Consider the following 27,273-nt stretch of genomic DNA (forward strand, 5'->3'; position numbering starts at 1 on the left):
AATGTTCGGATTGCGGGCCAGCCGATCCCAACTGGGACTCAGCACCCACAAGCCCTCTCCCACCTCAGCCCGGGTTTCTGATGGAAATCCCCCTCCTGCCCTGCCCGGTTCACTCTGGTTCTGGAACACAACAGCGGCGACATGCTGCTCCTCACATTGTCACAGCACAGTGCCAGGTGAATGTACAAAATCACCGCTGCCGTTACCCCGTGGGGACTCCTGCCAGGGTATTACTGTTCCCACAATACAGAGGAGGAAACTGAGGCACAGCGCAAAAAAATGGCAAGCAATTAAAAATTTGACAGCCCAATTCAGCCCGAGAGACATGGATAAACAACATGCCTTGCAATGCAAAACTTTAAAGGCAACATTCATATTTAAGCATATAATTAATGAAGTATCCTCCCAAATCTGCACCCAAGTGATCCACTCCCAGACTAAAGTAGATGCCACAAATAATGTCCAGGTCTTCCCTCTCTACTGGCCCCGCTGCCACCCATCACACCCTCCCTCCCATGTCTGGGAAGAGGCTGGAGACTTCTGCGTAGAAAGGGCCAGTCAAGCAGGGGATTATTAGTGTCGTAACAAGCTGCCTGATAAGCAAATGTTTTTTAAAGTGCGGAGCTGCGAACCCTCAAGACTCCCCTGCGCTGCCATGCTGTGGTCTCACTTCAGCGAGTGGCTCCTGGTAATTGCTTACCCCGCAGCAGCGAGACGGCCAGTTTGCTATTCAGCGCTCTGCATCAGCTATTGAGCTCCTTCCAGCTTTATCGATTTAGCTGGTGATATTGTTCTGCATCCCATTTGTGTACGCAGAACCTCGCTCCCTCACTTGATTCTTATCACATTTTTAATAACCTAGATCACCCGGGAAGCAGGGAGACAGAAACTACTACCTGCATGGAGGCAAGTATAAAGTATATGCTTGGAGACAAGTATAAAGGTGATCTCGTTTTGGTTTTAGCGAACTCTGAGGCCTTCCCACGCCCTGCTCGACCTCACCCCATCCCAAGCCCCTGGAAGGAACAGGATTTGCTCAATACAACCCACAATGACAGTAAAGATGTGTCGTCGTCGTCCCCCTCTCTCTTGCTCACACACACATGTGGTTATCTTCCTCTCTTAATTACCGCAAGAACTTTATTGGATTTTGGGATCTGCTGATTAGCAGCCTCCAAAACACCCTCTGACTCTGTCATTGCCCAGCACTCAACAGGAGAAACTCCTGGTGCTCTAAGCTCAGTAGGCTGCTCTGACCTCATTCCCTCAATCCCAGCCAAGGATCCGGCCCTCTGACGGCAGCGAAGGCTGTTACACCAGGCACAGGTCCGCCGTGGGACCAGAACACGCTGTACTGTTCCTTCTCTATTTTTATGTGGGATGGGAAGGAGAATACTGGGCCAAGGCTTCCATTTCTCTATTAAGTCCTCGCTCTGGCAAAACTTCCATTTCAAGAGTATTTGGTGCTTAGAAAAGTTGTCACCTTCCAAACACAGACTTTCAACTCCCATACTGAGATTGCCTGGCAGCCTTTATGCAAGAGCCATACCTTCAGCTAGTGCAAAGTCAGCACAGCTCTAGTGACTTCACTGCTGACATCATCGGATGCCAATGTGCATCATTATTCACCATTTTAGGGTTAACCAGAGGACATAAAGTATGTCAGCTCACGGTTCTTTGGGCAACCAAAACTCTCTCCAGGGAGTCTCTCCCTGGGCCACGGGTGGCAGGATTCATACACTTGGTCCAAAGGGGCAGAAGGTACCAATCCTGGTCCTATTTACACTGAACAGATCTGGTGCAACTGCTCTGCAGTTACTCCAGGTTTTCACAGTTCATGTTGAGTCCAGAGCAAGACTTGCTGACAGAGAGGGGAGCAGAAGGACTAGTTTTCCTTCAGGGACACCCAAACAAATGGCTAAAACATGGATTCCTCACAAGAAGCTTGAAAACACTTTAGGCTCCTGTGTTGCTGAGGTCCCTTACAGTGCTCTCGTACTGATGGAGATCATTAACAGCATCAAGAGTACAAGAAGAAAGAAAAACGTGCAAACCAACAGAAGACACAAAACACAGATTGAAGTGAATGACTTTCCCATCCTCCTCTGTAACAGAGGCATGCCAGGGACCACCACCTGAGCATCACTACCAGCTTTGGGCATGGCCACGTGGCCATTACATGACTGGGACATTTGGCCCCTGCAATGGTCAGTTCTTCACAATCTGGCACCAGTGACCAATTTCTTCCCTGAGATCGTCAAACCTCCTCTGTTAGACATAGCAGTGGAGAAAATACCTGCCTTTGCCTCTCTGGATCCTGTTGCCCCCAGGGCTGAGCTGCCGAGTCTGTTAATCATTCCTAAGCTCCTCTAAGAACACATTTATTTATTTACTCAAGTGGACAATATTATGCTAAGTGCTTTATGGTTTTCTTGGAAGTCTCAGTTTATTTATAAACTATTGACAGAGTCAATAAGTTTATAATGGGCCACATGTAAAAATCAATTTCTCTGGAAGAAAAAAAAGCCATCACAGCAACAAATTGTGGCCTTTTGAGTAAGTAAGTGGATGTGGGAGATCTACCCAAGGGACTGTTATTCAGCCATTCATGTAGTTAAAGAGGAACTGCGATCTCAACGAACTCGGGGACAATTCAGGGGAACTGTCCGTATATAATCTGGTTGCTCTTAGAAAGTTGACACCTCACCAAAGCGTCAGTGTGCCATACGCTACTAAGGATGGGTCTTTTACCTCCTCATGCAAGGAGAGCTATTAAATTTCGGAGGTTGTTCTTCGAACAACAGCACTTTAGGAAAATGCATTGCCCACATACTTAGTGAAAGCAATTTACTTCAACTTCTCTGCAGGGAGCCTGAAGTTTGAAGAGTGACAAATACTCAAAGAGCAAAGAGGTCAAGTGTTACTGTTGGGACCTGAAAAGCACAACTCTTGGAAAACAAGGGGCAGAGAGTCTGAAGGACAAATAGGACAAGACAGCATGAGGGCAGAGGAAAAGAGAGGTTTGCTCTCCCATCAGAGGGCCTGGGCTGTATCTGAGAGAACGATTTACTCAACAACTGGAATTCAAGCACAGGGTGGACTCTGAACAATGCACAAAGATGACCCAGACAGGTAAGGTAGCACAGGCAGCAAAACACAGGGAGGTACGGTTATTGCTTCATCTAAATCCTCCTTTTCTCTTGCTAACTGGAATGAGGAAGAATTGCTTTGGCATCCTTGCAAAAAACCTGATTTGTTTGCCCTGCTACCACATGCCACTGAAAATATGAACCATAAATCCACGGAATGATCAGAGCTCTACAAAAAGGTTTGCATCAGCTACTGGGAATCAGGAAGGCTGGCTGGACCGCAAGGTAAAATTTGTCACAGCACAACACAAGAGTTCGCCGCCTTCACTTGTGCAAAGGACCATGAGGGTGCTTGCGGCCAGCAGACCTCGTGCGGCGAGGCCAAACACCATGGCCTGTGCCGGAGCTCACGCCGCAGAACCAGACACAGAAGGAGAAGGTCATTTTCACAAGAGAAAGTAATTTCACAAAGCAGGACTATAAACCTAAGCTCCACAGCCCTGGTCAAATACTAAGCTGTAGTCCACTTTCCCTCGGCTTTACTTTACATCATTCCCTCCTTCCAAAGGATGTTACCATAATGACAAGCTACTGCTGAAACGTGTGATGTTGTCTGGGTGATTTGGACACTAATTTCCCCTCCAGTTCCAACGGGGCATCCAGAGTGACAATTCAGCTTTGAAAACTTCATCCTATATGAAGACCAACCTCTTTATAAATCACTAAACAAAGAAGAAAAAACAGGAAACAAAAAACCAAACCAAAACTGATTTATCTGGTCTCTGGAAATTGAATACGGCAGCTGTTTTATCAGCAACAACACCTGCGCACAATATTGTCAGGGAACAAAACTGCATCCAATGAATAGACCATCTGACTCAAAGCACTAGTAGAACTCCCTTACACCTTCCTTCTTACAGTAATAATTTTAATTGTTTCAATTATTTCCATCTAATCTCCTTGATAAATGTTTTGAAATTTAAACCCAGCCTGAGGTCCATACATTATATTTAAAAAAAAAGAAAAAAAAGAGACAGAGAAAAAAAAGACAAAAACCAACAAGCTACACAGAATTAACAAGCTAAAAGAATTAATTGTAGCACGGGATTTTGGAAGCATCCAACAACCCCTCCTGCTCAGCACTGCTGATTTCAAGGATTTCCAGCACTAGGAGGAACATTTTTTTCAATGCACAACAGCCTGCCTGCAATGCTTTATTTATGCACTGGCATTATTGTTATTATTACTATTATTATGGAGCACACCATCGCCCCCTTACGTGGTCGTAAGCTGTGTGGATACACAAAACCCCCGCGCCCTGCTGGCCACTGGGTCAGCATTTGCCATTAATCCTCAGGAAATTTCAGCCCTCCCAGAAGGGTAAGTCCCAGAGCAAGGGAGTTTGTCACCTTGTGGAGATACCAGGAAGAAAATTGGGTCAGGCTGCGGTTTTCTGCAAGGGGCCTGAGGACAGAAGGGTGCTCAGTTGCCACGAGTACCCCGTACGCAGACGACAGGCGTGGGGAAGAATAATGCAACAGACCTGCTCTGCTCTGCGAGTTTCATTAGGACTCCGGGAAAATTTGTTGAGCTTCTGTTGCTGACAAAAAGCGTCCCTTGAGCTGGCTGAAGGAGGCTGATAATGAATTCGCACGCAGTAAATTAGCCTGTGGATATTTTTACATCAGGCTGCTCGCCTCGGCTCCGATGGAAATGCACTGGGGGCCGAGGACTTCCTCCTCATTTGCTCCCGCAATCTCCTGCCAAAGGCTGGCATCTGCTTTCACGCACCGCTCTGCCTCCCCCTTGAACGGTGGGGAAAGCAATGCTGACGCTATCTGCAGTCATCAGGCTGGCTAAGGAGGAGCCGTCACCCCCGAATTGCTCTCCCATGGACCGGCGCCAGGGGAGTTGCGGCAACTTGCCTCCATCTAACACTCCGCAGAGAGAAGAGCTGCGACGCACAACTAGCTGTCGGCTGGGATGTGCTTATTAAATAAAATTAATGCTAGAAGACAGAAACAGAATTCCCCTCTAGTGCCGCAGGGCAGGTGTTTAATTCAGCATTTTATCCCCTTTTCTCTTCTTTTTTTGCCTGAAATATTTTTCCATTTCCAAGCAGCTTAATGCTACACAAACTGTCTATTCCCTTTCTGATGGGTTCTCCCTCCATTTAAAGCCATCTTTTTGCTTGCTCCCCTTGACAGCAGTTCACTATGATTTTTATCTTTTCTGTTAGGCAGTGATTGCAAAGCCTCAGAGGGTTCATTAGGAGCTTGATAATCCCTCCAGATTTATTAGTCTAAATTGCTCACTCCCATCTCTCATCCCCATTTAAATATTACTAATTTCCTTAAACATCTCTTCCATCTGCCCAGGTTTTGCCCGATGTCACCTTTCTTTAACGGTCCCTGCCAAAAATCCAGTTAACTCTGCTGAGGGCTGGTCTTTTGGACAAAGTGGTAAAAGAGCCTGGGTAAACAGATTAATATCCCGTGAGAGTGAATGGCAACAAAATTCATTTCTCTCTCACCTGCCGTAACTGCATTACACTAGATGAGTGGGTTTCAAAGACAAATTTCACCTCTTAACCTTGAGCAAACGCTTAATGACACCCATGCTCCAAACCAGTCTGGTGGTGGTGGCAGTGGGGAGCTTAATTTTTATATTTCTGTTGTCTGAGCGCCATCCAGGAACACGGGACTCCACCGTGCTTGTGACGTGCAAATAGAAATCCCTTACTATGTGCGTAGTCCCGGTCCGTGGGGTGCACTGCTGGGACTGGGGAGGGCAAGCGGAACAAGAAACAGTTGTTGGGACCAGAGGGCAACAGGAAAACTACTTGCTGGGACTGGGAAATGACTGGAGTGGTTCAGTGCTGCGAGCAGGATCTGATGAAGACAGGCACTGTCCCTTACCAGCTCTACCAGCAGCACCGGCACAGCTATGCTCTAACTCTGGGCTGGCACTGGGGGTGAGAAATCACAAAGCAGCAGCCACTGCTTTAAAACAAGTGACGTTCACCTCCCGAGGGTGCAGCTTCTTCCCTCAGCGTCCATCACTGGCTGGTCCCCCCCAGGTACACCCCTTCCTTCTGCTTTGCTGCCCGGTGCTGATCGTTTGCATGGGGATAAACAGGAGCAGCGAAGCTTGTTCTGGCTGGACTGCTATTGAGCAAGGTTAGGACCTATGGATCAAGCACTTAAGCAGGAATCAGAATGCTATTAGTTCAGGTAGGAAGCTTGTGGGTTTTGGGTTTTTTTTGGTTTGGGTTTTGGGGGGTTTTTTTTGCATTTGTCTCTTTTCTGATGTCTCCTTTCCCTATCCCTTTTCCTTTCTCTGTCCCAGTTGCTCTCTTGGCTTTCAACCCCTCCATTTCCCTCCTTCCCCCTCCTCCTCTCCACTCCAGCTCTCCTGCCTACACATTTGGCTTCATCCGTTCCCGTCTGTCTCCCACCCAAACACAAAGTGTGATTCAGCTCTCGGCTTTCCTGGCACACGCACACCCTGGCATAAATATTAATAGAAATTAGAGAATATGAGTATCATTTGGGGTTGGAAGGCACCTCCACTTAATCATCCAGCCCGTCCTGCCGCACTCAGGTTTCCATCATCCATCCCCACACCAGAATTAATAGGTAGGTATCCGGTCTCCCTGGCGGTAGCATTTCCCCCACGCCACTAAGCAGCCTGTTCAAGAGCTTTGTAGCCGCTGCAAGAGAAGTTTCTCTGATGTTTATTTTGGGTTTCCCCCTGCTGCTGCCTAAGCCCATTACTCCTTGTTTAGCACAGCACTCGGGGATTTAACCGTACGATCCCCCCATTAATGTTATTAGCAGCTATAAAGCCAAATCACCAGGGGCCACGCTGAAGATATGCCCCGCTCTGCCTCTCAACATTTATGGTATCATCCTTCCTTTGTCTTACACGGCTGCTCTCAGAGGCAAGGCAGAAAAGGACGGGGCCGTGGTGCCCTCCGCACGCCCGCCCCAGTACAGCCTGCCCTTCTCCCGGCACGGAGAACGGGCTCAGGGGCTGACACCTCCAGCGTAACCCTCCTGAGCCCTTGGTCAGGAACCACGCGTCTGCTGGTGCTTCCCAAGGACCCGCACATCTCATCGCGCTGCCTCTGGCCGCGACGTCTACAAATCCTGCCTTTGGCAGCTGCACGGGATCGATCGGTTCTGCCGGGCACCCGTCGGCTTTCACCTCCCGAAGGCCAGGGCAAGACTCTCCCTGACTGATGCTCAGGTTTGCAGGGGGACACCCCTCCTCGCCTCCCCCTCCCTCCACCGCCGATCCCCCGCTCCGTAAGCACGTGGCTCTTCCCAGCACTCCCACGGGCCAGGGAGATCAGCTCCCATTAACATGACTCTCCACGCACACGGGAGAAAAGCCGAGAAAAATGTCTTACCAGATTAGTGAAGATATACGTGTAATAGGCAGACGCCATTCCCAGTTCAGCTGCCTGTGAAGGAGAGGAAAGGAGATTAGACCAGAGCCTGACAATCTTCAATCTCCACTCCAGCAAGGCACAGACTGGGCCACATTTGCTTTTTCATCCTTATCGCTCCGTGCAAGCGCTGCTCTCTTCCTGCAGGCGGGGAAGGGTGGGACACAGCAACACAGTTTGACCTGTGAAATTAAAGTCTGGCGAACTAATTTTTCAGCGGGACTGAGCCTACCTCCGAGGTCTCCCCTCCGCAACAGCCCTGACAAAGCACCTGCACAGGGGCTGCCTGGCAGAGAGAAATGACCCAACGCTGCACGAGCCGCAGCTCCGGAGCCCTGTCAGCATCCCCGCTCCCACTGTGGCACGGCGCGAGATGGCATTCGGGGATTTCTGCAGGTGCAGAACCAACAGCAACGGCCCGTACAGACCCTGGCAAGGCGAGGTGGGGTCCCGCAGCCCCAGCCTGAGACCTGTGGAGCCCCTTGGGGTGAGTTGTTCCTGGGCTGTGCAGTGTGTTTGGAGGAAAGCGAGGTTGGCCGAGGTTTGCCGCTTTGTAAGTGAATGTTGCTTTTCTCCTGATCAACCACCAACATCTTTTTGAACATAATGAGGGAAAGCGGCAGTCGAGAAAGCTCAGGGCTTGGTCTCCTTTCACCACAGATGCAGAAAGCAAGGCAGAAAAAGCTCTTCTGGAGTTACAGAAAAAGGACAGTCATCCCAGTGGTGGTTTTCCCACATGTATCAGTCAGATTTGGGCTCCAGTCCCACAGATTAATTAGCATGAATGAAACCTAGTAACTCAGCCTGTTCTCCAGAATTTAGACAGAGTTGCAATGGCCACAGAAATAGAAAAAAAGAGGGTAAAAGTGTCTGGAGATGCAGAGAGAAGGACACGGATTTTTCCGCGGGATGATCTTTTCTAGAGATCGCAGACCAGTTCATTGAAGTCCTTTTCCAAAATTCAAAATTCTCAGTCAACAAGGAGTTGGTTGTGGGAACAGATGCTCAGGAAAGTTGGGGATTAATCTGCAGATCCTCCTGCAAGCCTATGTTTCACTGCCAAGCACAGCTGGTCTCAAATCGTGCTTCCAGACCTTGGCAAAGAGGTTTTCCCATCACCCCAGACCACACAGAAGAACGGGAGGCAGGGAGGGAAGGCCCAAAGGCAGCATCTCCTCACTTGGTTTTAGTCCCTTTCCATCTCACCCAGAAGCTGGAGGATGGTGACAACAGAAAGCGAGCGAAGGAAAGATACTGAGAAGAGGCGGCTTAGATTGCACATCTCCCTATTCCTGCCTGTTCTTTACCTATTTCTGCGCAAAACCACCATTGCAGTGGGAGAGGACACGGGCAGCGGGGAGAGCTTTGGATGCACACAGGGGACTGACAGCGGCTTAGGTCTGGCTGTGCCCAGCCCTTTGGTTGCACATTCTCACCGTGTCCCTTGCACAGGTAGCAAAATGGACACAGCAAAGTCATTTGACCAAAAGAGCACCACGACTCCAGAGGAGGCTGCCGACCTGCCTTTCGGCCAGCTCTCCAGACAGCTGCCTCATTTTTAAGCCCTACACAATAAGACCTGGCACCCATTTCCCTCCCTTTTCCCTTCCTGGGGACAGAGATAATGTCAGCTCTCCCTCTGACCCACTTTGAAGTCAGTGCATTTGATTTCAAGGGCAGAAAATCAAAGCGAGCAACAAAGCGCTTCCTGCGAGCATCGCTCCCATCCATTTAACGTGCCCGCTGGCAGGTGGGCAGCCGGGACAGGCTGGTAATCAAGGAAGCAACCATGTGTCTCCAGACCATATGTGGAGGGTAAGAGATGAGAAATTGCAATTTCTGTCATTGTCCGAGGCCAGGACTGGTCTCCTGAGACAGGTCTGACACAAGGCACTTTCAAACCAATAGTGCATTTTTCTTTCCCGGCTTTTCTTTTTCCCAGCTTTTGGTGACCTGTGGGTGGGGACCAAGGATGTACCTCCTTGCTCACCACAACCTCATTCCCTACTCTGGTTGCACCTCTATAAAGAAAATACTTTCCAGCCTCCCAAGGTGCAAGAAGTTGCCAGATCAGAAGCTCATTATTTATTACCTTCCATTCCTACAATCCTCTAGCTGGGAAGACTACATTAGGTTTTTACTGAACTGCTGAAAAATCGTGGCAGTCTCTGACATCTTTATCAGTTGTGGCAGAAGGACGCTCAAGCCGGGAAGGGAGAGTGCGGGTGCCTGAAGATCGGTGCTGTGTGCCTGTGGGAAGTCACTATAGCAACAGAGGAGGGGGACAGCCCTCAGCAGCCAGGCAGTACGCAACAGGGACCAGGAGAAAAAAAAAGATAAAACACACACACACACACACACCCCCCTACATGGAGGGGACTCAAAATACCCTCAAACCTGCCTATTTAGAAATGCAAAATTGCGAGCAGTGGAATAGAAATCTTTGCGGAGGGTAGGTGGGGAATAACAAAAACAGCTCTAATGGTTCCTGCTGGCTGTCATCAGGGATAAATCTGATACAGTCAAGGCCTCTGAATGACTGACTCCCTGATACCGCAGCCGGGACACCGTGTGTAATGCCTGCACCAACAGCCAAGGGGGGACCCCATTGCTTGGATCCTGCCTCCATTCAGGAAAGTACTTCTTGTTCCTTCCAGGATGTGGGAAACTCTACACAACTTTAGACTCCATCTGGAGCCACTGCTCAGTTTTGAAGTAGACTATCAAAACAAATGCTAAAAACTGCAGCAAGAGACCATTTAAAAATAAACAGGATTAAAATAAAATCTCGGTTAATAAGATGATAAAAAAAGGCAGCAAAAAGTTAGAAATGTACTCGGAAAAAAGAAGAAAAACCTATTGCACTGATTGACTAATTCAGAGCACTAAGCAGCCCTCCATGGCTGTTTGATGGCAACACGAGCCACCAGCACACACCACTTCTAGAAAGCAAACACATCAGCTCAGAGCAATTAAACCATTGCTTCTACAGATACAGTCCTGGAAAGAGAGAGCAAATTATTTTCCCCAGAAACTCTATCAGTGGCAATTCCCCTCTCAGCAGAGACCATTTCCAGTATTGCTGCAGGAACTTTAACACTCCATTATCACACAACACCTGCACATGCATGCTCATGTACTGCACGCAATATCTCGTTCAGCGGAAGGAGCAGCATTTACAGCTGTGACACTTAATAGACACTTACCTTCTGCAAAATGGTATGAGACATGGAAGCGTTGGCATGTACAATGATGGTAGCTGTTTTGTCATCTCGGATCTCTTTTAGAAGAGGGGTAGGGTCCCGGCTGTCATCTAGCATCCGGACTGAGAGAGTGTCCTTGGAGATGAGGAACTGCCGAAGCAACTTCTCTAGGTTTAAAAGGCCTTCAAATAAAAGGGAGAAAAAAACAGATACCTCTAAGTTTTACACTTGGTTCAAAAAGCAGTTCTCTCATGGCCCGCGGTCATCCCCAGTAGGAAGCAGTTCTGCGTCTATGCACTGCAAAGGATTTGGGGTTGCAGCACAGGCTCGCTGCTTGGGCCGACGGGGAATGGGAAATGACGGAGCTACTCCAGCTGCTCTCCAGCCAAAAAGCGGCCCCAAAGGCCTCTTGGCAGGAGATAAGATTGCTGATACAAATTTGCTCAGAAGCCCAGAGTCCAGAAAAGTTCTCCATTATCTTCCTGCTTGTGGGATTGTTCTGGTTATCACTGGTTGCTGGAGGATGATCCCTTCTCCTAAGCCTTTCCATTACTAGCTCACAAACCAAGTGCCCTGCAGGGCACAACTTGATACACTGTGGAGATCTTGAAGCACTCTGATGGGGAGCTGCTATCTTCCAAGGGCATCCGTCCCTTGGGATGGAAAGCTCTGCTGAGTGTCAGACAAAGCAGAGATCATTGCAAGAACACAACATTAGGTCTCCATTGAAAAATTGTGACAAAAGTTGTGAGTATGGTCCTAGCACAGCGCGGAATTACTTGTGGACTGCGGATAATAAAAAACCCAAACCAGCATATTTGGTGCTTTATGGAGAACTTGGAGAGTAAAGTAGGAAACTGTTTGCAGTCCAGCAGCTCCACCACGGGGCAAGGTCCCTGGAGACCCACCTTCCACCTCGACGTCAAAGCCCTCCTCCCTCCTTCTGCTTTGCCATCCGCATTTCTGCCTCCCCTGTGCCCCCACCGAGCCCTCCGAGTGCCCCAGCACAGCACAGCCCTCCGCCTCCGCAGCAGCGTCTGGATGTGATTGGACACAGGGAAGAGCCGGGATTCTGGCTACCTCGGCACTCCCCAAGCAGTCTGCAGGACCGGGCTCTCCCTTCAGATGGGAGCTGAAGGAAAGAAGTAATAATGAGCGAGCACCCACATGGGTAAGTCCCGACTTCCCTGGGCTTGTGCCCTATTGCCTTCAGCACTTCTGACTGAATTTTCTTCCTGCAGCTAGGTGGTTGCAAGGGCTCCTTCCAACACAGCTTCTTTGATGTCTAATAAGACATCAAAGCTCCTGCTGCAGCTTTTCTTAGTCAAGAAAGCATATTTGATAGAGTCTGTCTCTTCTATCCAGCTGCTGAGTTTCATCAGGAAATAACCTCCTGTCAAGTTTGATTGACCAGAGAGACGACCACATGTAATCATTAGCAAGACACAGACAGCTAGCATGGCCACACATCCGTCCCTAAGGGAAGACAATCCAAAAAGAAGGGGGAAAGCTGAACTGAAGGAAATCGAAAAGAACAGAACTATCAGCAGAGTCACATCCCAGCTGGCGGAGGGGCAAAACCCATCCTCAAGTCAGAGGTCTACTCTTAACCTAACTGTACTTTTGACTGCATGAAACCGCTCATTCACCAGAAGGTCAGGGGCCAGGGAAGTGATACAGTGTGATGTGATTAGTGTTCCAAAGCGCTGCTTTCAAGGACTCCCAGCACTTCACAAAGGTAACAAAGCAGCACGTTAAAAGGGATACATCCAAGATGAGGATGTATCTCGTTCACAGTGAGAGTTTCAGCATGCGAAGTTTGCGCTGAACTCTTTACAATGCATTTACCTCTTCCCTTTTCTCTGACTACAGGTAGGAACTCAGCAAGGGACTACAGAAACAGTCACGGCCAGGACTTCTCTGGATCACACCAGCTTCTCTTTCTTTCTCACTAGCCAGTGAATTCACTCTGTGTACAGGACACACGGGCTAGACCTCACCTGAATACCATTTTTGTATGCTAGCTCAAGTGAACAGTAAATTTTACCTAAGCCCTCCATCTGATGCCTGTAAGGTTTATTTTCACCTTATTCCACGTCTGCAAGGGACCAGGCAGGCTGCTGCAAGTAACAGTCCTGAAAACACCAAGTTTACTTACAGCTCATCCCAGCAAAATCTGCTGCTGCGAAACTGAGGAAGGTTTTACGAGCGCTTCACTAACTTCATAAAAGACTTGCATTAAAAAAAAAAAAAAAAGAAGACATGGGAAATTACCCTTTTTTTTCCACAATGATCTAAATTTCATGGCATTTAACGCTGTACTCTGTGAGAAGCAGGTGTTCAGGAGGAAGAGAGGCAGCTCTAGATGCAGCTCCCCAAGTGCTCACTACCAAGCCTGCACCCAATTTAAGTCAGTGATGAGGGCTGAGCACACCTGGCCGCTGATGCCAGGACCCACCATTGCTGCCACTGCAACCCATGGACTGAAGTCCCCAGGACTATCACTGAACATCATAAAATACTTCTGCCCTTGGAGAGAGTTCCCAGGCAAACACCACGGTGAAGCTGGGGCTGGCAGCAGGGAGTGCTTGCGCTGCAGTCAGTACCGAGTGTTCCCAGAGATCGCAGCCCCGCAGCACTCAGCTTCAGGCAGACCTGAAAGAAAAGGGCAAGCTGCGCTACTCTGCACCGTGCTGGTGGGAGAAGCCCAGATTTACACCATGACGTGAATTTCAAGGGGACAGAAATCCACAGAAGGGTGCAGGCATCTGGAGGGAAATCTTCAGCCGCGCCCTTTGGAAACGCACCTTTTCTATTTAATATCCTGCAGAAAGAAAATTAGATCCTGCTGCTTAACGCCAAAGGCTGTATATCTCAGCTGTAAGGTAATCTTGCAAACTGGAGAGCATCCCTCTGCCAGCTGCTATGAGTTTGTGATTCACATCAGAGCCCCAGCTTCCTCTTCATTTTTTCTCTTTGCTGTCTACACCCGCACCTCCGTTGCTGCCTCCTCCTCCAGCCCACAGCTCACCGGGGCGCAAGCCCAGGTAAGAAAGCCACCCTGGCCTCTGTGGTGAGAAAGGCAGAGCCCAGCTAAGTTTCTAAAGCACATCAGGCACAGAAAGGAAGAAGTGGGACCAGGGAAAAAAGGAAGCGTTTGATCTCCTCCTCTGGCTCAAGGAAATTATCGTTTCCAGCACGTTAGATCCTACGTGTAGCCTCATCGAGCCTCCCGCTTGCAGCTCCTCTTGCCGCGTGGAGGCAAGTCTCTATTATCTGAAGAGATTCCCCTTTGTGTGATGACGAGAGGATGCGAAACGCTGCTGCCGACAGACTGGCACTTCAGAAGGGTGCTCTGCAGGCTGAACATGAGCAAGGGCTTGTAGACCCCTCCTGGCAACTTTGAAGTACTAAAGTGAGGACCACCGTGCGCAGAGAGGCTGCATCAGGCACGTGCTGCTTGAGCAGTCCTATAGGGACCATAGGTGCGCACTGAGGCAGGTCAGTGGTTCGAGCTGACCAGTGGGAAGTCCTGACCTTGCTTACGTTATTTTTCCTTTTCTTACGCAGACTTTCGGAGCTGGCAGGAGTAGCTCAGCCCCAAGCTCTCTGCAGATATGGCCTTCCCCTCCAGAGTGCCTGGCACACCTTACAGCCTGCTGCCAGGGAACACTGCTGGGAAGCAGGAAAGGCAGGACCTGGAGGCTTTCATGGAGTTCCACACCCCCGTTTACTGCTTTTGCCCATGAGGCTACTGGAGAGGAGATAGCCTCCTTCTCTCTGAGCTCTGCTGACCAAGGCCCAGGGGACCAGCAGTTCTGTTTATGGTTGCACCGGGTTTGTGCTGGTGCAATCCTTGACCCTGATGGTTAGGAAGAGAAAAGGCGATTCCTATCATCCAGCTTCACTCTTACACCCAACAGCATTGCTTCAAGCTTCTCCCTGTGGCCCTAGGGCATGCGCAAGCTTTTTGACCTCAGTGCCTTGGTCTCCCTTCCTAAACACTGGGTGTTATTTCCTCCCCTCTGACAATCAGAGCTTACAGAGTAGCTCCTGTGAAGCCTGTGCACCCCTATATTTGTCTGTGGTTGCCTTTTTGAGTTAAGGTTTCTGTGGAATCACACAAAGCCTTCCACGTTAGGACTTCAGAGCAATTCACAAACTAGCTGATTATTCCACACCGCAGAGAAACTACATCACATAATCTTATTCTATTCACCATTGCATTACACTTAGGCTAGCCTAAGTTCATTGACTTTAAGGGTCATTTTCTGCTTCTGCCAGAAGAAATTACAATCAGTCCCCAGAAGAAGGATGTGACTCCTTACAGTGATAGTATGAGCGTGACAGGATAGGACCCAGGAGTCCCATCACACAGCCCTGTACTTAAACAAAAACAGCTATGACTTTCCCTCCTGGGATCTAAATAATAACATCCCTGAAAACAGCATTTCCCCACTGATGAGCAGACAGCTCATATCCTCCCCTTATTTGCCTCCAGGGAACCTTCTGAAAGCCCAAAGTGCCTCAAGTTAGTTGTCTAAGGACTGTGCTTAGGAGCACTGCTTGTCCTAAGGGAAAATAAGGGCTTGTGCTCCTACATGAAGCTGGATTACGCCTTTTCTGCACTCTGTTATAGTCAGAGCGTGTTGTGCTTCAAGCCTAGCTCAGCTAAGGTCCTTACTGAGCACAAAGAGCAGGATTCATGAAAGGCACCCGTCCCACTGCTTCCCTGGGTCTGGGAAGGACTTGGGTTGCACAGCACATGCTAAATATTGAGTTATCGAGGAAAACCAGAGTAAAATAAACTGGACTGATTCAATTAAAAGGGTGTTATTTTAATGCGAACTATTTGGTTCCCAAGGCTTTATTCCAGTTAAATGGAGACTCATATTCATACCAGGCTGCATTCGATGGGACGCACCGGCATGTAACTGGGGAGAAGGGCAGGGGTGTATGGCAGTGTGCTGATGTGTATACGTGTGCTCCATGCCTGGCAGCAGTGCGAGGACAGAGCTGTGAGCATGCTGCGCGACAGGTGAGAAAACCTAATTATCGTTTTTTCCTTTTTTTTTTTTTTTTTCCTTTTTGCTTGAGGTTAAGGTTAGGCAATGAAAAATTCCAGCACTAGAAGTAATGTAGGAGACCATTTGCATGATTTTAATTGCATAATTTTGGGTCAGGTCCTCTGCTGGGGTAAATCTGAGCATGCTTACTGAAGGCAATTTACTGACTGACATCAGCTGAGGATCTGGTCTCCTCAGGGTACATAAAGCAAAAGACAAAGACGCTCTTATTCCTTCTGTCCCTGTGCAGGAGTTTGCCACAACACTGCTGTTACATGCACAGCTGGTGGTGTGAAGTTTGCCCAGGGCTAGCTGGAAAGGATGCTGCCTTTCCTTTGTACCTGGCCCCATAGTCAGAAACTGCTAAGCTCTTGCCAGTATCCCCAGAGCTCTCCTTGGATCCATGTGTCTTTTCAAAACCCCTTTTCTAGGCTTGTTTGTATGATAAACTTTAGTGCTAATGGATCTGGCTACAGGACAATAAAAGCAAAATTGGTGTGGCTACTACACACCAGCTACCTACCTACACGCTGCTGACCTTAAAAAGCACAGAACACGCTTTACTCTCTCTAACCACTGTGATGCAGAGCCTGCTCCTGCCATGTTAGGAGAGTTATGCAGAGATGAATATGGTCTTGCTGAGGTGAATGCTCCAGCATCCAGATGCACAATTACCAGCAGATGTATGGCTGCGGAGCCCGAGAGGGTGTGCAGTGTGTTGACTATTAATCAAGTCCTGCTTTTAGGCCACAAACTGCACGTGGGTTTGGGAAAGACATATTTCAAAAAGCTTTACTTGCCTAAAATAATCTCCAGAAACAAGCCTAAGCCTTTTTTTTTCATTTCAAAAACCCATCTGTGCAAGCAAAACACTCTTCAGATTGTCAAACAGAAGGCAGGCGAATCTCTCTCCATCCCCTTTCCTCCTCTCACAAACACCACAAACACCTCCACGGGGCAACGGGGTGGAAAATCTGCCCCGCAGGTCTCCGCTGTTTCGGGCTGCTGCGACCGAGTGCCTGCCTGCTGCCCACAGAAGAGACCCTGTCACCACAAGCAGGAGAGATGAACGCCCTGGGATGCAACAGCGAGCCAGCTCTCACACGCTGCCTGTGGGACCTTCTCCAAGAGGCACCAAACACGCGGAAGGAGGCGGAACAGAAGGCACCGGGAGCAGAGGGGCAGCTGAACCCAGCCTGGCAATGACTTACATTCAGCTTTGGCACAGATGAGGCAGGCAGTGGTGCAGTTAAAGAAGTTCAGGATTCCTGCCACGGCCACGCTGATATCGGTGTTGCTGGGATGGAGGTTGAGGGTGGTGAACCGTTGGAGCTGCAGCTTCAGGAACTCCTCTGGTGCCACTTTGAAGTGAGGAACCTAAGTGGGGAGGAGGGGCAAGAAAACATAATTAAAGAGGAAAAAGAAATAAAAACAAGTAAATCTACCATAAAGGACCTTTGGTGTGAAATGCACAGCAGGCAGAAAGTGAAGTATCCCAATAAAACTGCAGAAGCATCACTGGAGTGAAGAGAGGAGGGTGGGATTTGTGCAATAGCAGAGGAAAATAATTATCACAGCAACAAGAAGCCACGGGAAGGAGTGGATCAGGAAAAGTCTTGCTGAGCCACTCAGAGAAAGGCAACAGGGGCTGTCATTACAGCACAGGAAACCATTCCGGATGAGTTCAACTTAATTAGCTTGGGCACTAATTGTAGCTGGGCCCACACTTCATTTTGGGCTTGCTGCCTGGGTAAATACGGAGGATGCTTTGCAGACAGGCAGGGAGTTACACAGCCCATGCTGGAGACCCCCTGACTTTGCTGTGTGCTAGACAGATGAAGTGCTGCAAATGCACCTCTGCCTGCAGTACTGATGTGTCGTCAGGTAATTAGGAGAGATGAAGGGATGAACAAGATGACCCTGTGCTGGCAAGGCTCGGGAGAGAGAGGAACAGATGCAGCAGCCAGAAGCTTTGGGCTTTTTTGATCAGCAGAGAGGTAACAGGTGGCCGTACGGCGGGCAAGATCCAACGGGACCGTAACCACGGTCCTAATAACGCTGCGCTTGTCGTTAATAGAGCGCAGCAGGAGGTGGGAGCGGGACGCCGCTTCCCAGGGAATTCGGGGAAGGGGGACGGGGGGACAGCCCGAGGGCTGGCTCTGAGGCAGCTCTGCTGCACACCTCACAGCTTCATGTAGAGGGAACGGGTGGGCAGACGGATCAAGCTCAGACACCGGGGGTTCAGCCAAATAAGGAGTAGGAATATTGCTTTCCTTTTGCCGAGTGAATTATTTGGAAGAGATGGGAGACAGAGAAAGGGAAACATCTGCTTTGGCTTCATTAAAGGAGTGTCAAGTCCTCTTTTCCTCCATTATTAGTCCTTCCAGAAGCTACCATCCCACGCCTCCCATCTCCCTCCTCTTGGGAAAAGCCATTAGTAGCTTGTGATGGCTGCTTTATTGACAGCGTAAGGTGTTTGGTTAGCAATAGGAAAGTTAAAGTGTAATAAGCTGCTATCTGCCTTGATTTCACTCTGCAGCCCTCATCCTGGGCCTTGTTAACAGGGAAAGAAGCTGACTGTAAGCAAAAGGCAAATTCCTTTAACCAGAGCAGACACGGCAGCTCCAGTACAAGCATGCTCATCGCTCTCGGGAGCCTGATGGAGTCTGAGACTTGCAGCCACAACCGCTACTAGAGAAGAGAGAGACGCAGACAGAGGTGAAGGCAGCCGCCACCACGGCAGCTCTTGCAAGTGCCCAGAGCTGATCACAGCCCCGGTTCAGACCTCACCGTCAGTCCCGGAGCCCTCCTCTCCTTTCCAAGAGCTATGCCCCAGCGCAATACCCCTTTCTGGAGAGGAGGGAGGGAAATCTTTGGGCCAAAGGCACTGGAGGGGTAACACAGGAGACACAGATTCATCCCCCTGTTTTATCACAGGCTCCTGGTGAACACCAAGCCAGTCACTTCACCATCTGGTGCCTCGGTGGTAAAATGGGGACACCCTTTCCTTTACCTGATGGATGGCTGCAAGTACGACAGCTCTGGCTGGGCTGCTGTATTACCTTCAACACAGCAGCACCAACTGATGCTCGTGTGATATAAATCGGAGGGAGTTACTGCAGGTTTACACCACTAGGAGGGCAGCCGAGATCAAGCTTGAGAATCGGATCCCTCAGAAGTGCACTAGCACTCACCTTTCATTTCCGAAAAAAAAATGAAGAGACTTAGATCAGAGACTCAGACAGAATATGAATTTCAGGGGAAGAATACTTGCAATCTGTTACTGCAGAGTTGCCTTTGCCTGGGATGGAGCACATGTCTGGGACATTTAACTGGAGAAAGCACTACAAAATACTCTCAAGAGACCCATCCTGCTGCAGCCCAAAGCACTAGGTCTAAAAGATCTCTTCCATCTCTTCAACACTTCTGATTCTCAGGGAACAAAGAGCAGCAGTCATTTGTGAATGCAAGTTATTTACAGTGCTCAGTTCCAGACACTCCCCTCCTTGGAGGCTGGGCTCCAGAGAGAGAGACTGCTAAATGGCTGAGAGATGTTATCTGGCTTTAAAGGGATGAACTATGAGAAGAGAACTCAATTTCTTTTCCCGCGAGCAGAGCCAGATCAGTGTAAAATTGTTCATGGCTTATAAAATATTAAATCAGGCACATAGCCTGGACACAGATAAAAAGGGTTTGCATTGATGGAACAGAAGCAAACAGAAAGGGGTGCAGCTTTCCTAGCATGTCCACAAAGTCACCTCACGCCCAGGACCTTTGGCCAGGATGTGCGTCCACCAGGGCAAGCTTTGGGTTTCGCACCCCTCAGTCAGTAAGGACGTGGTTCTCATCGGCGTTGGGTGTGAGGGAAGATGAACTGAAAGGTCACACAGACAAAAACAAGGACAGGGGAGGCAGAAAAGAGAAAGAAAGCGGAAAAGGAAGAAGCTGCAAGAATATGTGCATTAGGAGAAGGGGTGATAAACCAAGCTGTCAACTCTGATCGTTAGAGGCCACAGCAGATCATGGGAAGGACGATATTGCAGATGACTACAGTAAGTCTTCTTTGCCAAGGATGTCCTGGAGTACCATAAGCAGGTACCTCACTGCCCCTCTCTAATCGAAGTAACATCCCTGCTCTGCCTTGCAGCTGGGAGATGAGGACAGAATACACTGGATATCAGCTGGAGAGGGTTTGGGGAGCACGGGTGGAAAGGAGAGGTGTGCGTACACAGAAATGAAGACTGAGAAACAGAGCACCAGACTTGAACACGAAGTGCAAGAGGCAGACCCAGGCAAGGGAGAAGGCAGCGTAAGGCAGAGCTGGGAGCTGCAGCAAGCTGTGTGGCTGTGGCTGGGACTTGGCATAGACACGAGAGTCTCAAATGAAACCCTTCATGGCTGCAGAAAGCATGGGATCTGTACAGAAGGCATTGCTGCTCAGTATAGTGGTAAATTAAAAACCTAATCCGTACTTACTAAAATCACCAGCAAAACACCGTGTTCCCAGGGAGTCCGGGCACCAGTCAGCAGCCAGCGGGAAAGCACTGCTGCGACCAGAGCCCACTGAGAGCATCTTCAGTTTGAAGGACAATGTGCAGAAGGCGGGGCTGGGGAACGGGTCAGGATTTCTGCATTGCCCCTTACCCACAGTGGGTGACTCCGCTCTTGCCCCAGGCCTGCCATGAACCACCGGGAGGAAGAAGCCAGGGCTCCTGCTTTACCGTGGGCGTGAGGGCATTGGAGCCAAGTCAGTCAGCGCAAGAGCACAGACGTACTCCAACACAGAACTTTTCCACTTACCTCTTTCTCCCCACAGATATTGCTGATAATAGAGCTTGAGGCTGGGCTTGAAGAAGGTCCCAGGACGCCCACCACTCCTTTTGGGAGAATCTGGCACACTGTGGGCACCAGAGAGAGGAAACATGCATTAGACTTCATCCTCAGTTTCCAGCAGGCAATCACGCTTACGGTACCTGTTGCACCTTACTAAGGACACAGTATCATCTTCTTCACGCAACATACTCCCTGCCATTTATGTCCCCCCAAATCCCTCCATTCCTTCTGAAGCACTGTCACCCTGCTCGTGACACCCTCCTCTCTGTCTTTGCCCAGCCTTTCTCAATCCCACCTGAACTGTCCCCAGATTCCCAGTATTCCCATCCCCAACTCAGAACTGGAGTCTCTCTCTTATAACATCCCTTTTCAGCCCCATCTGCTATTCTCCAAGATAAAACATTAACTAAAGTTCATGGAAGATACTAAATACAGCAGTGACCTAGCTTCAAAGCATCATCTAGTAGCAAACTTGTATGAATTTCTTCCACCACCCTCTGCAGAGCTCAGTGGTAATAATAAGGATCGTACCACTGGTTTTCATTTGTTTTGTTTTGGTTTGGTTTTTTTCTGGCAGTAGTTAATCTTCTGGCTCCACGCCACCAAGGTTAGCAGAACAATAAAAAGACCCTGACAAAATGAAGAAGTTAAATCTCTTCCCTCAAGCTTCCCGGGTTAAACTGCAACCTTTTGTCCTTTTAATTCACAGAACAAATTTAGCCAAATGGCACTCCGAGGACTACCCCAGCTGGTGCCACCTCCCCGCTGCCATCCCAATCAACCATGTCGCTCAGAAACGCTCCTCCAGAGCAGCTTGCGCAGGCAAAGCCTCGCGAACAGAAGGCAAGAGCCCCTCGTGCCTGAATCCCTGGACTCCAAAAGGCTTGTCTGAACATGTGCTGGCCACAGCTTATTCTGAAATACCAAACCTGCCTCAGCATCACCACGCACTCGGCTCCTTTCTCCTCGGACAGACAAAGCCACATTTGCTCAACTGGCGTCAAGTGACTGCTTTCTGAAGAAAGAGGATACCACAGGGGAGAAAGGAGACACCGCAAGGACTTATCAGTTCTGGCAAGAGCAAGCTCGCAACATTTTCGTATGTAAAAACTAAACCCCCGTATCACAAAGCAGAGATTTTAAAGATAGCGCCTCTTCAGTATCAAATGGCTGGTCTGTTTCAGAGCATCATCCTCATTGCGGGTCCCTGGCCTACATGTCAGACAAGCTTTTGTGATGGTTGTAAAAAGTTATCTAGATTCAGCGGCTGGAAAAAGGAGCTAGAAAAATTCAAACCAGAACATATTTTTTGTAGTGAAGGGAATTCATCATCAACACTGTCGTACTACAGATCAGAGCAGTTTTTCTATCAACTTCAAGTCTTTAAATCAAGGCTGGATGTAAAACAAGAGCCTATACTGCGCTTGGGGGTTTTTTTAGAACAGTGAGCTATGGGTCTGAGGGTAGCATTCAGCAAATGAACATCTACAGTCCATTTTCTGCAGAAGACAAGACCAGCTCATCAAGGTGGTCATCTCTACCCTTAGACTTCATAAGTCTCCATAGCCTCATGAGTGGAATATAAGGCCAAAAGCTGAGGACTTCGGTAGTCACTTTGGGGAATTGGTTTTACTTCTCTCCAAGCACTACGCGAAGGAAAAAATCCATATTCTACTAGGACCCTACACATACTGATTGCTCTGACTTCTTACAGAAAGTGCCGATGATATACAAACGTCTTCTCTTGGGCTTTCCTTCCTTCCATGCTCTCTCACCCTCCACCACCTTGATCTGCTACAGAACGAGCGATATTTTTCTGCGGCATCTTCAAAGGAATCCAGTACTTGCTTTTCTTCTGTGCTTAAAAATTTAGAGGCACTTACATGTCTTCAGAAGATCCTTTTAAATAAGAGCACCAGCAATTTGAAAACCCCGCATGCTATCTCAGCGGCACTCGTCAGTCCCTCTCAGCTGCAGCAGACCCTTTGGGTGCTCTGCAATTCAGCACCTAGGAAGAAAGAGCTGCTCCAAGTCCTCTTTATCCACAGGTCATTAGGGCAAAAGTCCTGAGGGGGAATTTTGTTGTGCACACAGGGAAAAGTTTGGTGAAGACTTTTCTTCATATCTCTGGTATCGAGAACAAAAAGTGGGTTAAGTAGTCATAGCAACAGAGTTGCAACAACTATCATATGAAAAAGACCTGGCTTATCACTCCAAGGGTGAAACATCCAGTAAAATTAAAGGAAAATGAATGGAAACAAAGCCGAGGTGCCTGAGGCAAAGGTTTTGACCACATTTGGAAAGCTGCTTCTCTTGTAATCCAAACACATTTCCTATTGTAGAACATTACCTGATGCTGTTAGTCTCTACAGAGAGAAAAAAGGCTCAACCCTGCTACCATCGTGGGCACTGTGGATTCAGACAAGCACTAGCAGGGACGTAGAAATGTCAGCCCTGTACCAAAAATTCATCCCTGATAACAGCACAGACTATAACCACAGATACTGGCATAGCCCCTGCCACTCAAGTCTCTTCATACTTCAACATATGGGCGCCATGTAAGCTATATACTGGACAGGACACATTTTTGATTGGTGCAAACCCAGTCACCTCTGCCCAAGATCATGTCCAATTTTTATGTTTTTTAGAATTCAGTACCTCAAGAAATGCGGGACATTGAAGTGACAACACGTTAAAAACCTCTTTATCGTGAGGTGGGACCTGGGTACTACTGATCATCCTTGACTTGATGGCCTGAGATGTCCCAAACCTCCTATTCCAGCCATTTTTACGGACTGCCTGCACCCAGCTGTTCTAAGATCCTTGAGGACAGTAGGACAGAAAAACAAGAAACAGGCTTAGCAAACAGATTTCTTAACAACACTCTTAGAACACATACGTTCTTGAAAAGGAAACATCCTAGGGTACACCCTGCTCTGCTGGGACCTGCACTGGTTTAGGCAGGACAGGATCCTTCCTGCCATCACTTGGGGGCAGCTTCTTGGAGGTGCGAACTGATGATTGCTGCCCTTCTACTTCTACGTGGACCTCCCTGCCTCCGCTGCTTGTGCAGTTCAGGTGTCCCGTTGTGGTACCTCCATCTGCACAGTTATGGGCTTTGCCCAGAAGCTGGGAGTGGGGTCGGAGTCTCCTGTCTCCCTCCCAGCACAGGTTACAGTCCAGAGCTAGGAGGTGGCCTTCACGCAACCTCAGGCGTGTGTTCAGCGTGCAATGCAAAACAGTGACTCTCCTTTCGTACTAGCAGGTCTGTCCCGCTGCTTAAGCAAGAAAGGGCTGTGTTCACTAGTATATTTGGGAACTAAGTACAGGTCTAGACCCTCAGGAAACAGCCAGATATGTTTTAAAGGACGATGGAAATATGTGCTTATTTTGGAACGTAAAAAAGCACAACAGATGAGTAGCTCTTGCATTATATATGTATGTACATCCACTTAGTCATGGTCAGATAGTGCCTCTCACCTCCTGGGATCTCAGGGCACTTGGCAAGCATTTCCATCAACTGTCCCTGTTCAGAGCACGGCTGAACGCACTCCGGTGAGAGCATCCACTCTCGGTGCAGAACACAGCATCTCTTTCAGTGCATACAGATACCTGATACGAGGGTTTCCAACAGCATGCAAAGAAGATTCCTGCCTCTAATTGAAAATAAATGAGCAGGGAAGGTATGCAATTACCTCAACATTTCCATGATTGCAAAACATGTCAGAGGATCTTGAATGACAGGGACTGGTCAGAATGGGATTCTCATACAGAAAACACCAAGTACTTAAACAGATGGCGTTATAGAGTGCATCCTGCACCATGGCTACAAGACTGCTCCCTGCAGCATCCTTTATGCTTCTCAACAGGAACACGCAACCAGAGCAGGCTTAAACATGAAATCCAACAGGATCACAAAGATGGTGGGACAGTTAATAGCACATTTGAGTCATCGTCACTGAATGGATGTATCAAGCACTTTGAAATATTGGTGCGAATAAATAAAAATTAAAAATCCTTCAGTAGCTCACTCACTCTGACTGCTGACTGCCCTGAGATGTTTGGATTAACAACAAAAAGATGCTTAAAAGACTGACGAGATGACAGGGGACAGGGTGACAAGTAGAAAATCTGTCCCTCCCTGGACATCAAAAGGAATAAGGTGTTTTCGAAAAAGACATGATTAAACAAGTCATTTTGGGTCTCCATAAAAGGAGTTGAAACATCAATCACAAAGAGACAACAGGCTTTGCTTATAACAGCAAAGAAAGCTCTAGCCGTAACCTTTCACTGCAAACTCATTTCAAAACACAGGACTTTACAGATGTTGCATACAGGAACAGCCAGTGTTTGTCTTCATTCATATATAAAGCTGAAACTGCAAACCATGCACGAATGTGATTAAGACTGACTCATATTTTACCTGCTATAGCAATTGTGATTTTGTGGCCCCCTAACAGTAAGATGCCTGAGTCAGTCAGGAGGAAAAAACCAAAGAAAGATAGCTCAACTCTAAAATAAAAAACTAACTCTCAAAAAGTCTTTCTTTTCTTGAAGCACTAACTGTACACAGAACATCACTGATGGGGTGTAATCACAGCGTTCCTAGATCAGTCGGCTAAGCATGCTAGCTGTGATATTTAAGGGTGATTCAAAGGGCGTGAAATTTGAGAACAGTATTAAACAGATGTATAACAGCTTTGCAGTCATAGGTTAAAACATCTAAACTGCTTTTATTAATATTACGTGTGATAACAAATATCAGTGCCGTATTAAAGCTGAGAAGTCAGACATTTCAAAGCCATGAAAGCCTTGAAATTTAAGTTAAAGGATCTGATTCTCCTCTGCCACCAGTATAAATCGAGAATAACTTCAGTGACATTAATAGCAGAGCCATGCAGAATCCAGATTTTTCCTTTTGTAAGAAATGCTTCAAGACATTTTTCACTCTTTAGAAAAGGCAAATAACATATTGCAAAATTATGTGAATACTCACTTCACCAAAATCAAATCAGTTTGCTCCGATTTCTTTTTACATTCTATAAGTCAAAGTAAAGAAAACAAAGAAAATCACCCCGAGGTGAAAATTTGAAATGGAAGATTGCCTCTTCCTCACTTATCCCATTTCCATATTCTCCCTAAACACCACATTTGCTGAAATCAACAATTTCTTGCATAATACTTCATTCTCAGCAAATTAGTATTCTTCTGCTTGAAAAACATTCCAACAGAATAATTTCTGAGCAGTGTTACAGGGGTGCAAGCAAGAAAGAAATCCCGCTCACCATCTTTACTGCAGCTCTGGGGTCACTTGACAATCGAGCCTGTTTCCCAAGCAAAGTTAAATAACAGAAACACTGCTACGTGCAGAAGATTTACGAGAATGGAAAAAGAATGGAACTAAAAATGCTACTGGTTCTTTCAAAGACACAGAAGGCTCAGGCAAGTAAGCATTTTTGTTCTCATTTCCTAGGAGGCTCGCTGGGAGATTTGGGATACTTTTGGGGCAAACCGGGAATGCAGTTGGAAACCCAGGCAGTCCCCATCCCTTCTGCATGGCCTGGCCTGTAAGACTGGATTTGCCCTATCGCTGTGCCAAATGAGGGTAAAGCAGGATGCGCACAATCCTGAACAGATGGGAAAGACCAAGAAAAAGTTAAAAGAGATGAGGCATCCGAAAAGGTGGAGAACTGCTATTTCAAATAGTCCCTGTGACGCTGCATGTGATGATCTTAATCTAGACTGCCTCATGGGTGACAGGCTCTATAAATAGACATACAGGTACTTGCTGAAATGCACTTTATTAACCGAACGCTTCTATAAATAATGCAAACGCTAATTCAGGAGATGAAGGAGCAATCTGCTGATCTCGCAGGCCTATTGAGCCCGTTCTGCCAGTTATCCGGAGACCTGCTCCGGAGCAGCGCGGGGTGTGCGGCTCCACAGGGCCTCCCAGGCACAGCGATGCTCAGTCTGTGCAGAACAAACACCAAAGCTGTGTGAAAAAACGGCCTGCTCTAGACCACAACATACTACCACACCTTTTGGGGGTACTCTGCAGATTACACAGGCTTGGAACAGAGAACCATTGGGAAATGAGTCTAATATCGCTATTATTTAAAATGATTTCTCCAGCTTTTTCAAGCCAACTTGTAATAAAAAATTACAGTCCTCCCTTGAACTCTAAAGGTCGTCTTAAAAATCATTCTAAAGGGAAGCTATCCTATTCCGAAGGATGTTCCCTCTTACAGGAAGAAGCTATTATAGATCTTTTTGGTGTCTTTCACTCGGGCTCCTGAGAGGTCTGTGGGACACTGACCATCAATTTCTTTTTTATTCGTCAGTGTGGCGTTGACGAGTTGGGTGTCTAGAATAACAATTATAGTAGAGACCTGTTTGCATTAAAGGACTTTAAAGCAACGCGGGAAGTATACTGCTCCTTCAAAATTAGCTCTTTTTAATCCACATGATTTTAAACATCACTTGAAAACTTGGCTTTGTGTAAACAAATCCACTGCCAATCTAAAGCACTGGAAGAGCTATCATGTTTGCTGACACACGGCGTTCCATGGGGTTTTAAAAATAACTTAATTGCACTGAACTTGCCCAGAGTCTCTAATTTGCACACC

The 27,273-nt window shown here is 47.9% G+C and overlaps 1 protein-coding gene across 5 annotated transcripts in view; it reads right to left on the reverse strand.

The window, feature by feature from the left end:
- GRIK4 (glutamate ionotropic receptor kainate type subunit 4) overlaps window positions 1-27,273 on the reverse strand; it is a 138,002-nt gene that overhangs the window by 51,235 nt on the left and 59,494 nt on the right. For all 5 annotated transcript variants that reach the window (XM_049800234.1, XM_049800232.1, XM_049800233.1 and 2 more), the window contains 4 exons: window positions 20,612-20,709; window positions 17,023-17,188; window positions 10,749-10,927; window positions 7,504-7,557 (listed from right to left, as the gene is read on the reverse strand). In XM_049800234.1, coding sequence (XP_049656191.1) covers window positions 7,504-7,557; window positions 10,749-10,927; window positions 17,023-17,188; window positions 20,612-20,709 — 497 coding nt within the window. The remainder of the gene's footprint in view (window positions 1-7,503; window positions 7,558-10,748; window positions 10,928-17,022; window positions 17,189-20,611; window positions 20,710-27,273) is intronic.

Source organism: Accipiter gentilis, chromosome 5 (genome assembly GCF_929443795.1).
Source record: "Accipiter gentilis chromosome 5, bAccGen1.1, whole genome shotgun sequence".
Lineage (NCBI taxonomy): Eukaryota > Metazoa > Chordata > Aves > Accipitriformes > Accipitridae > Astur > Astur gentilis.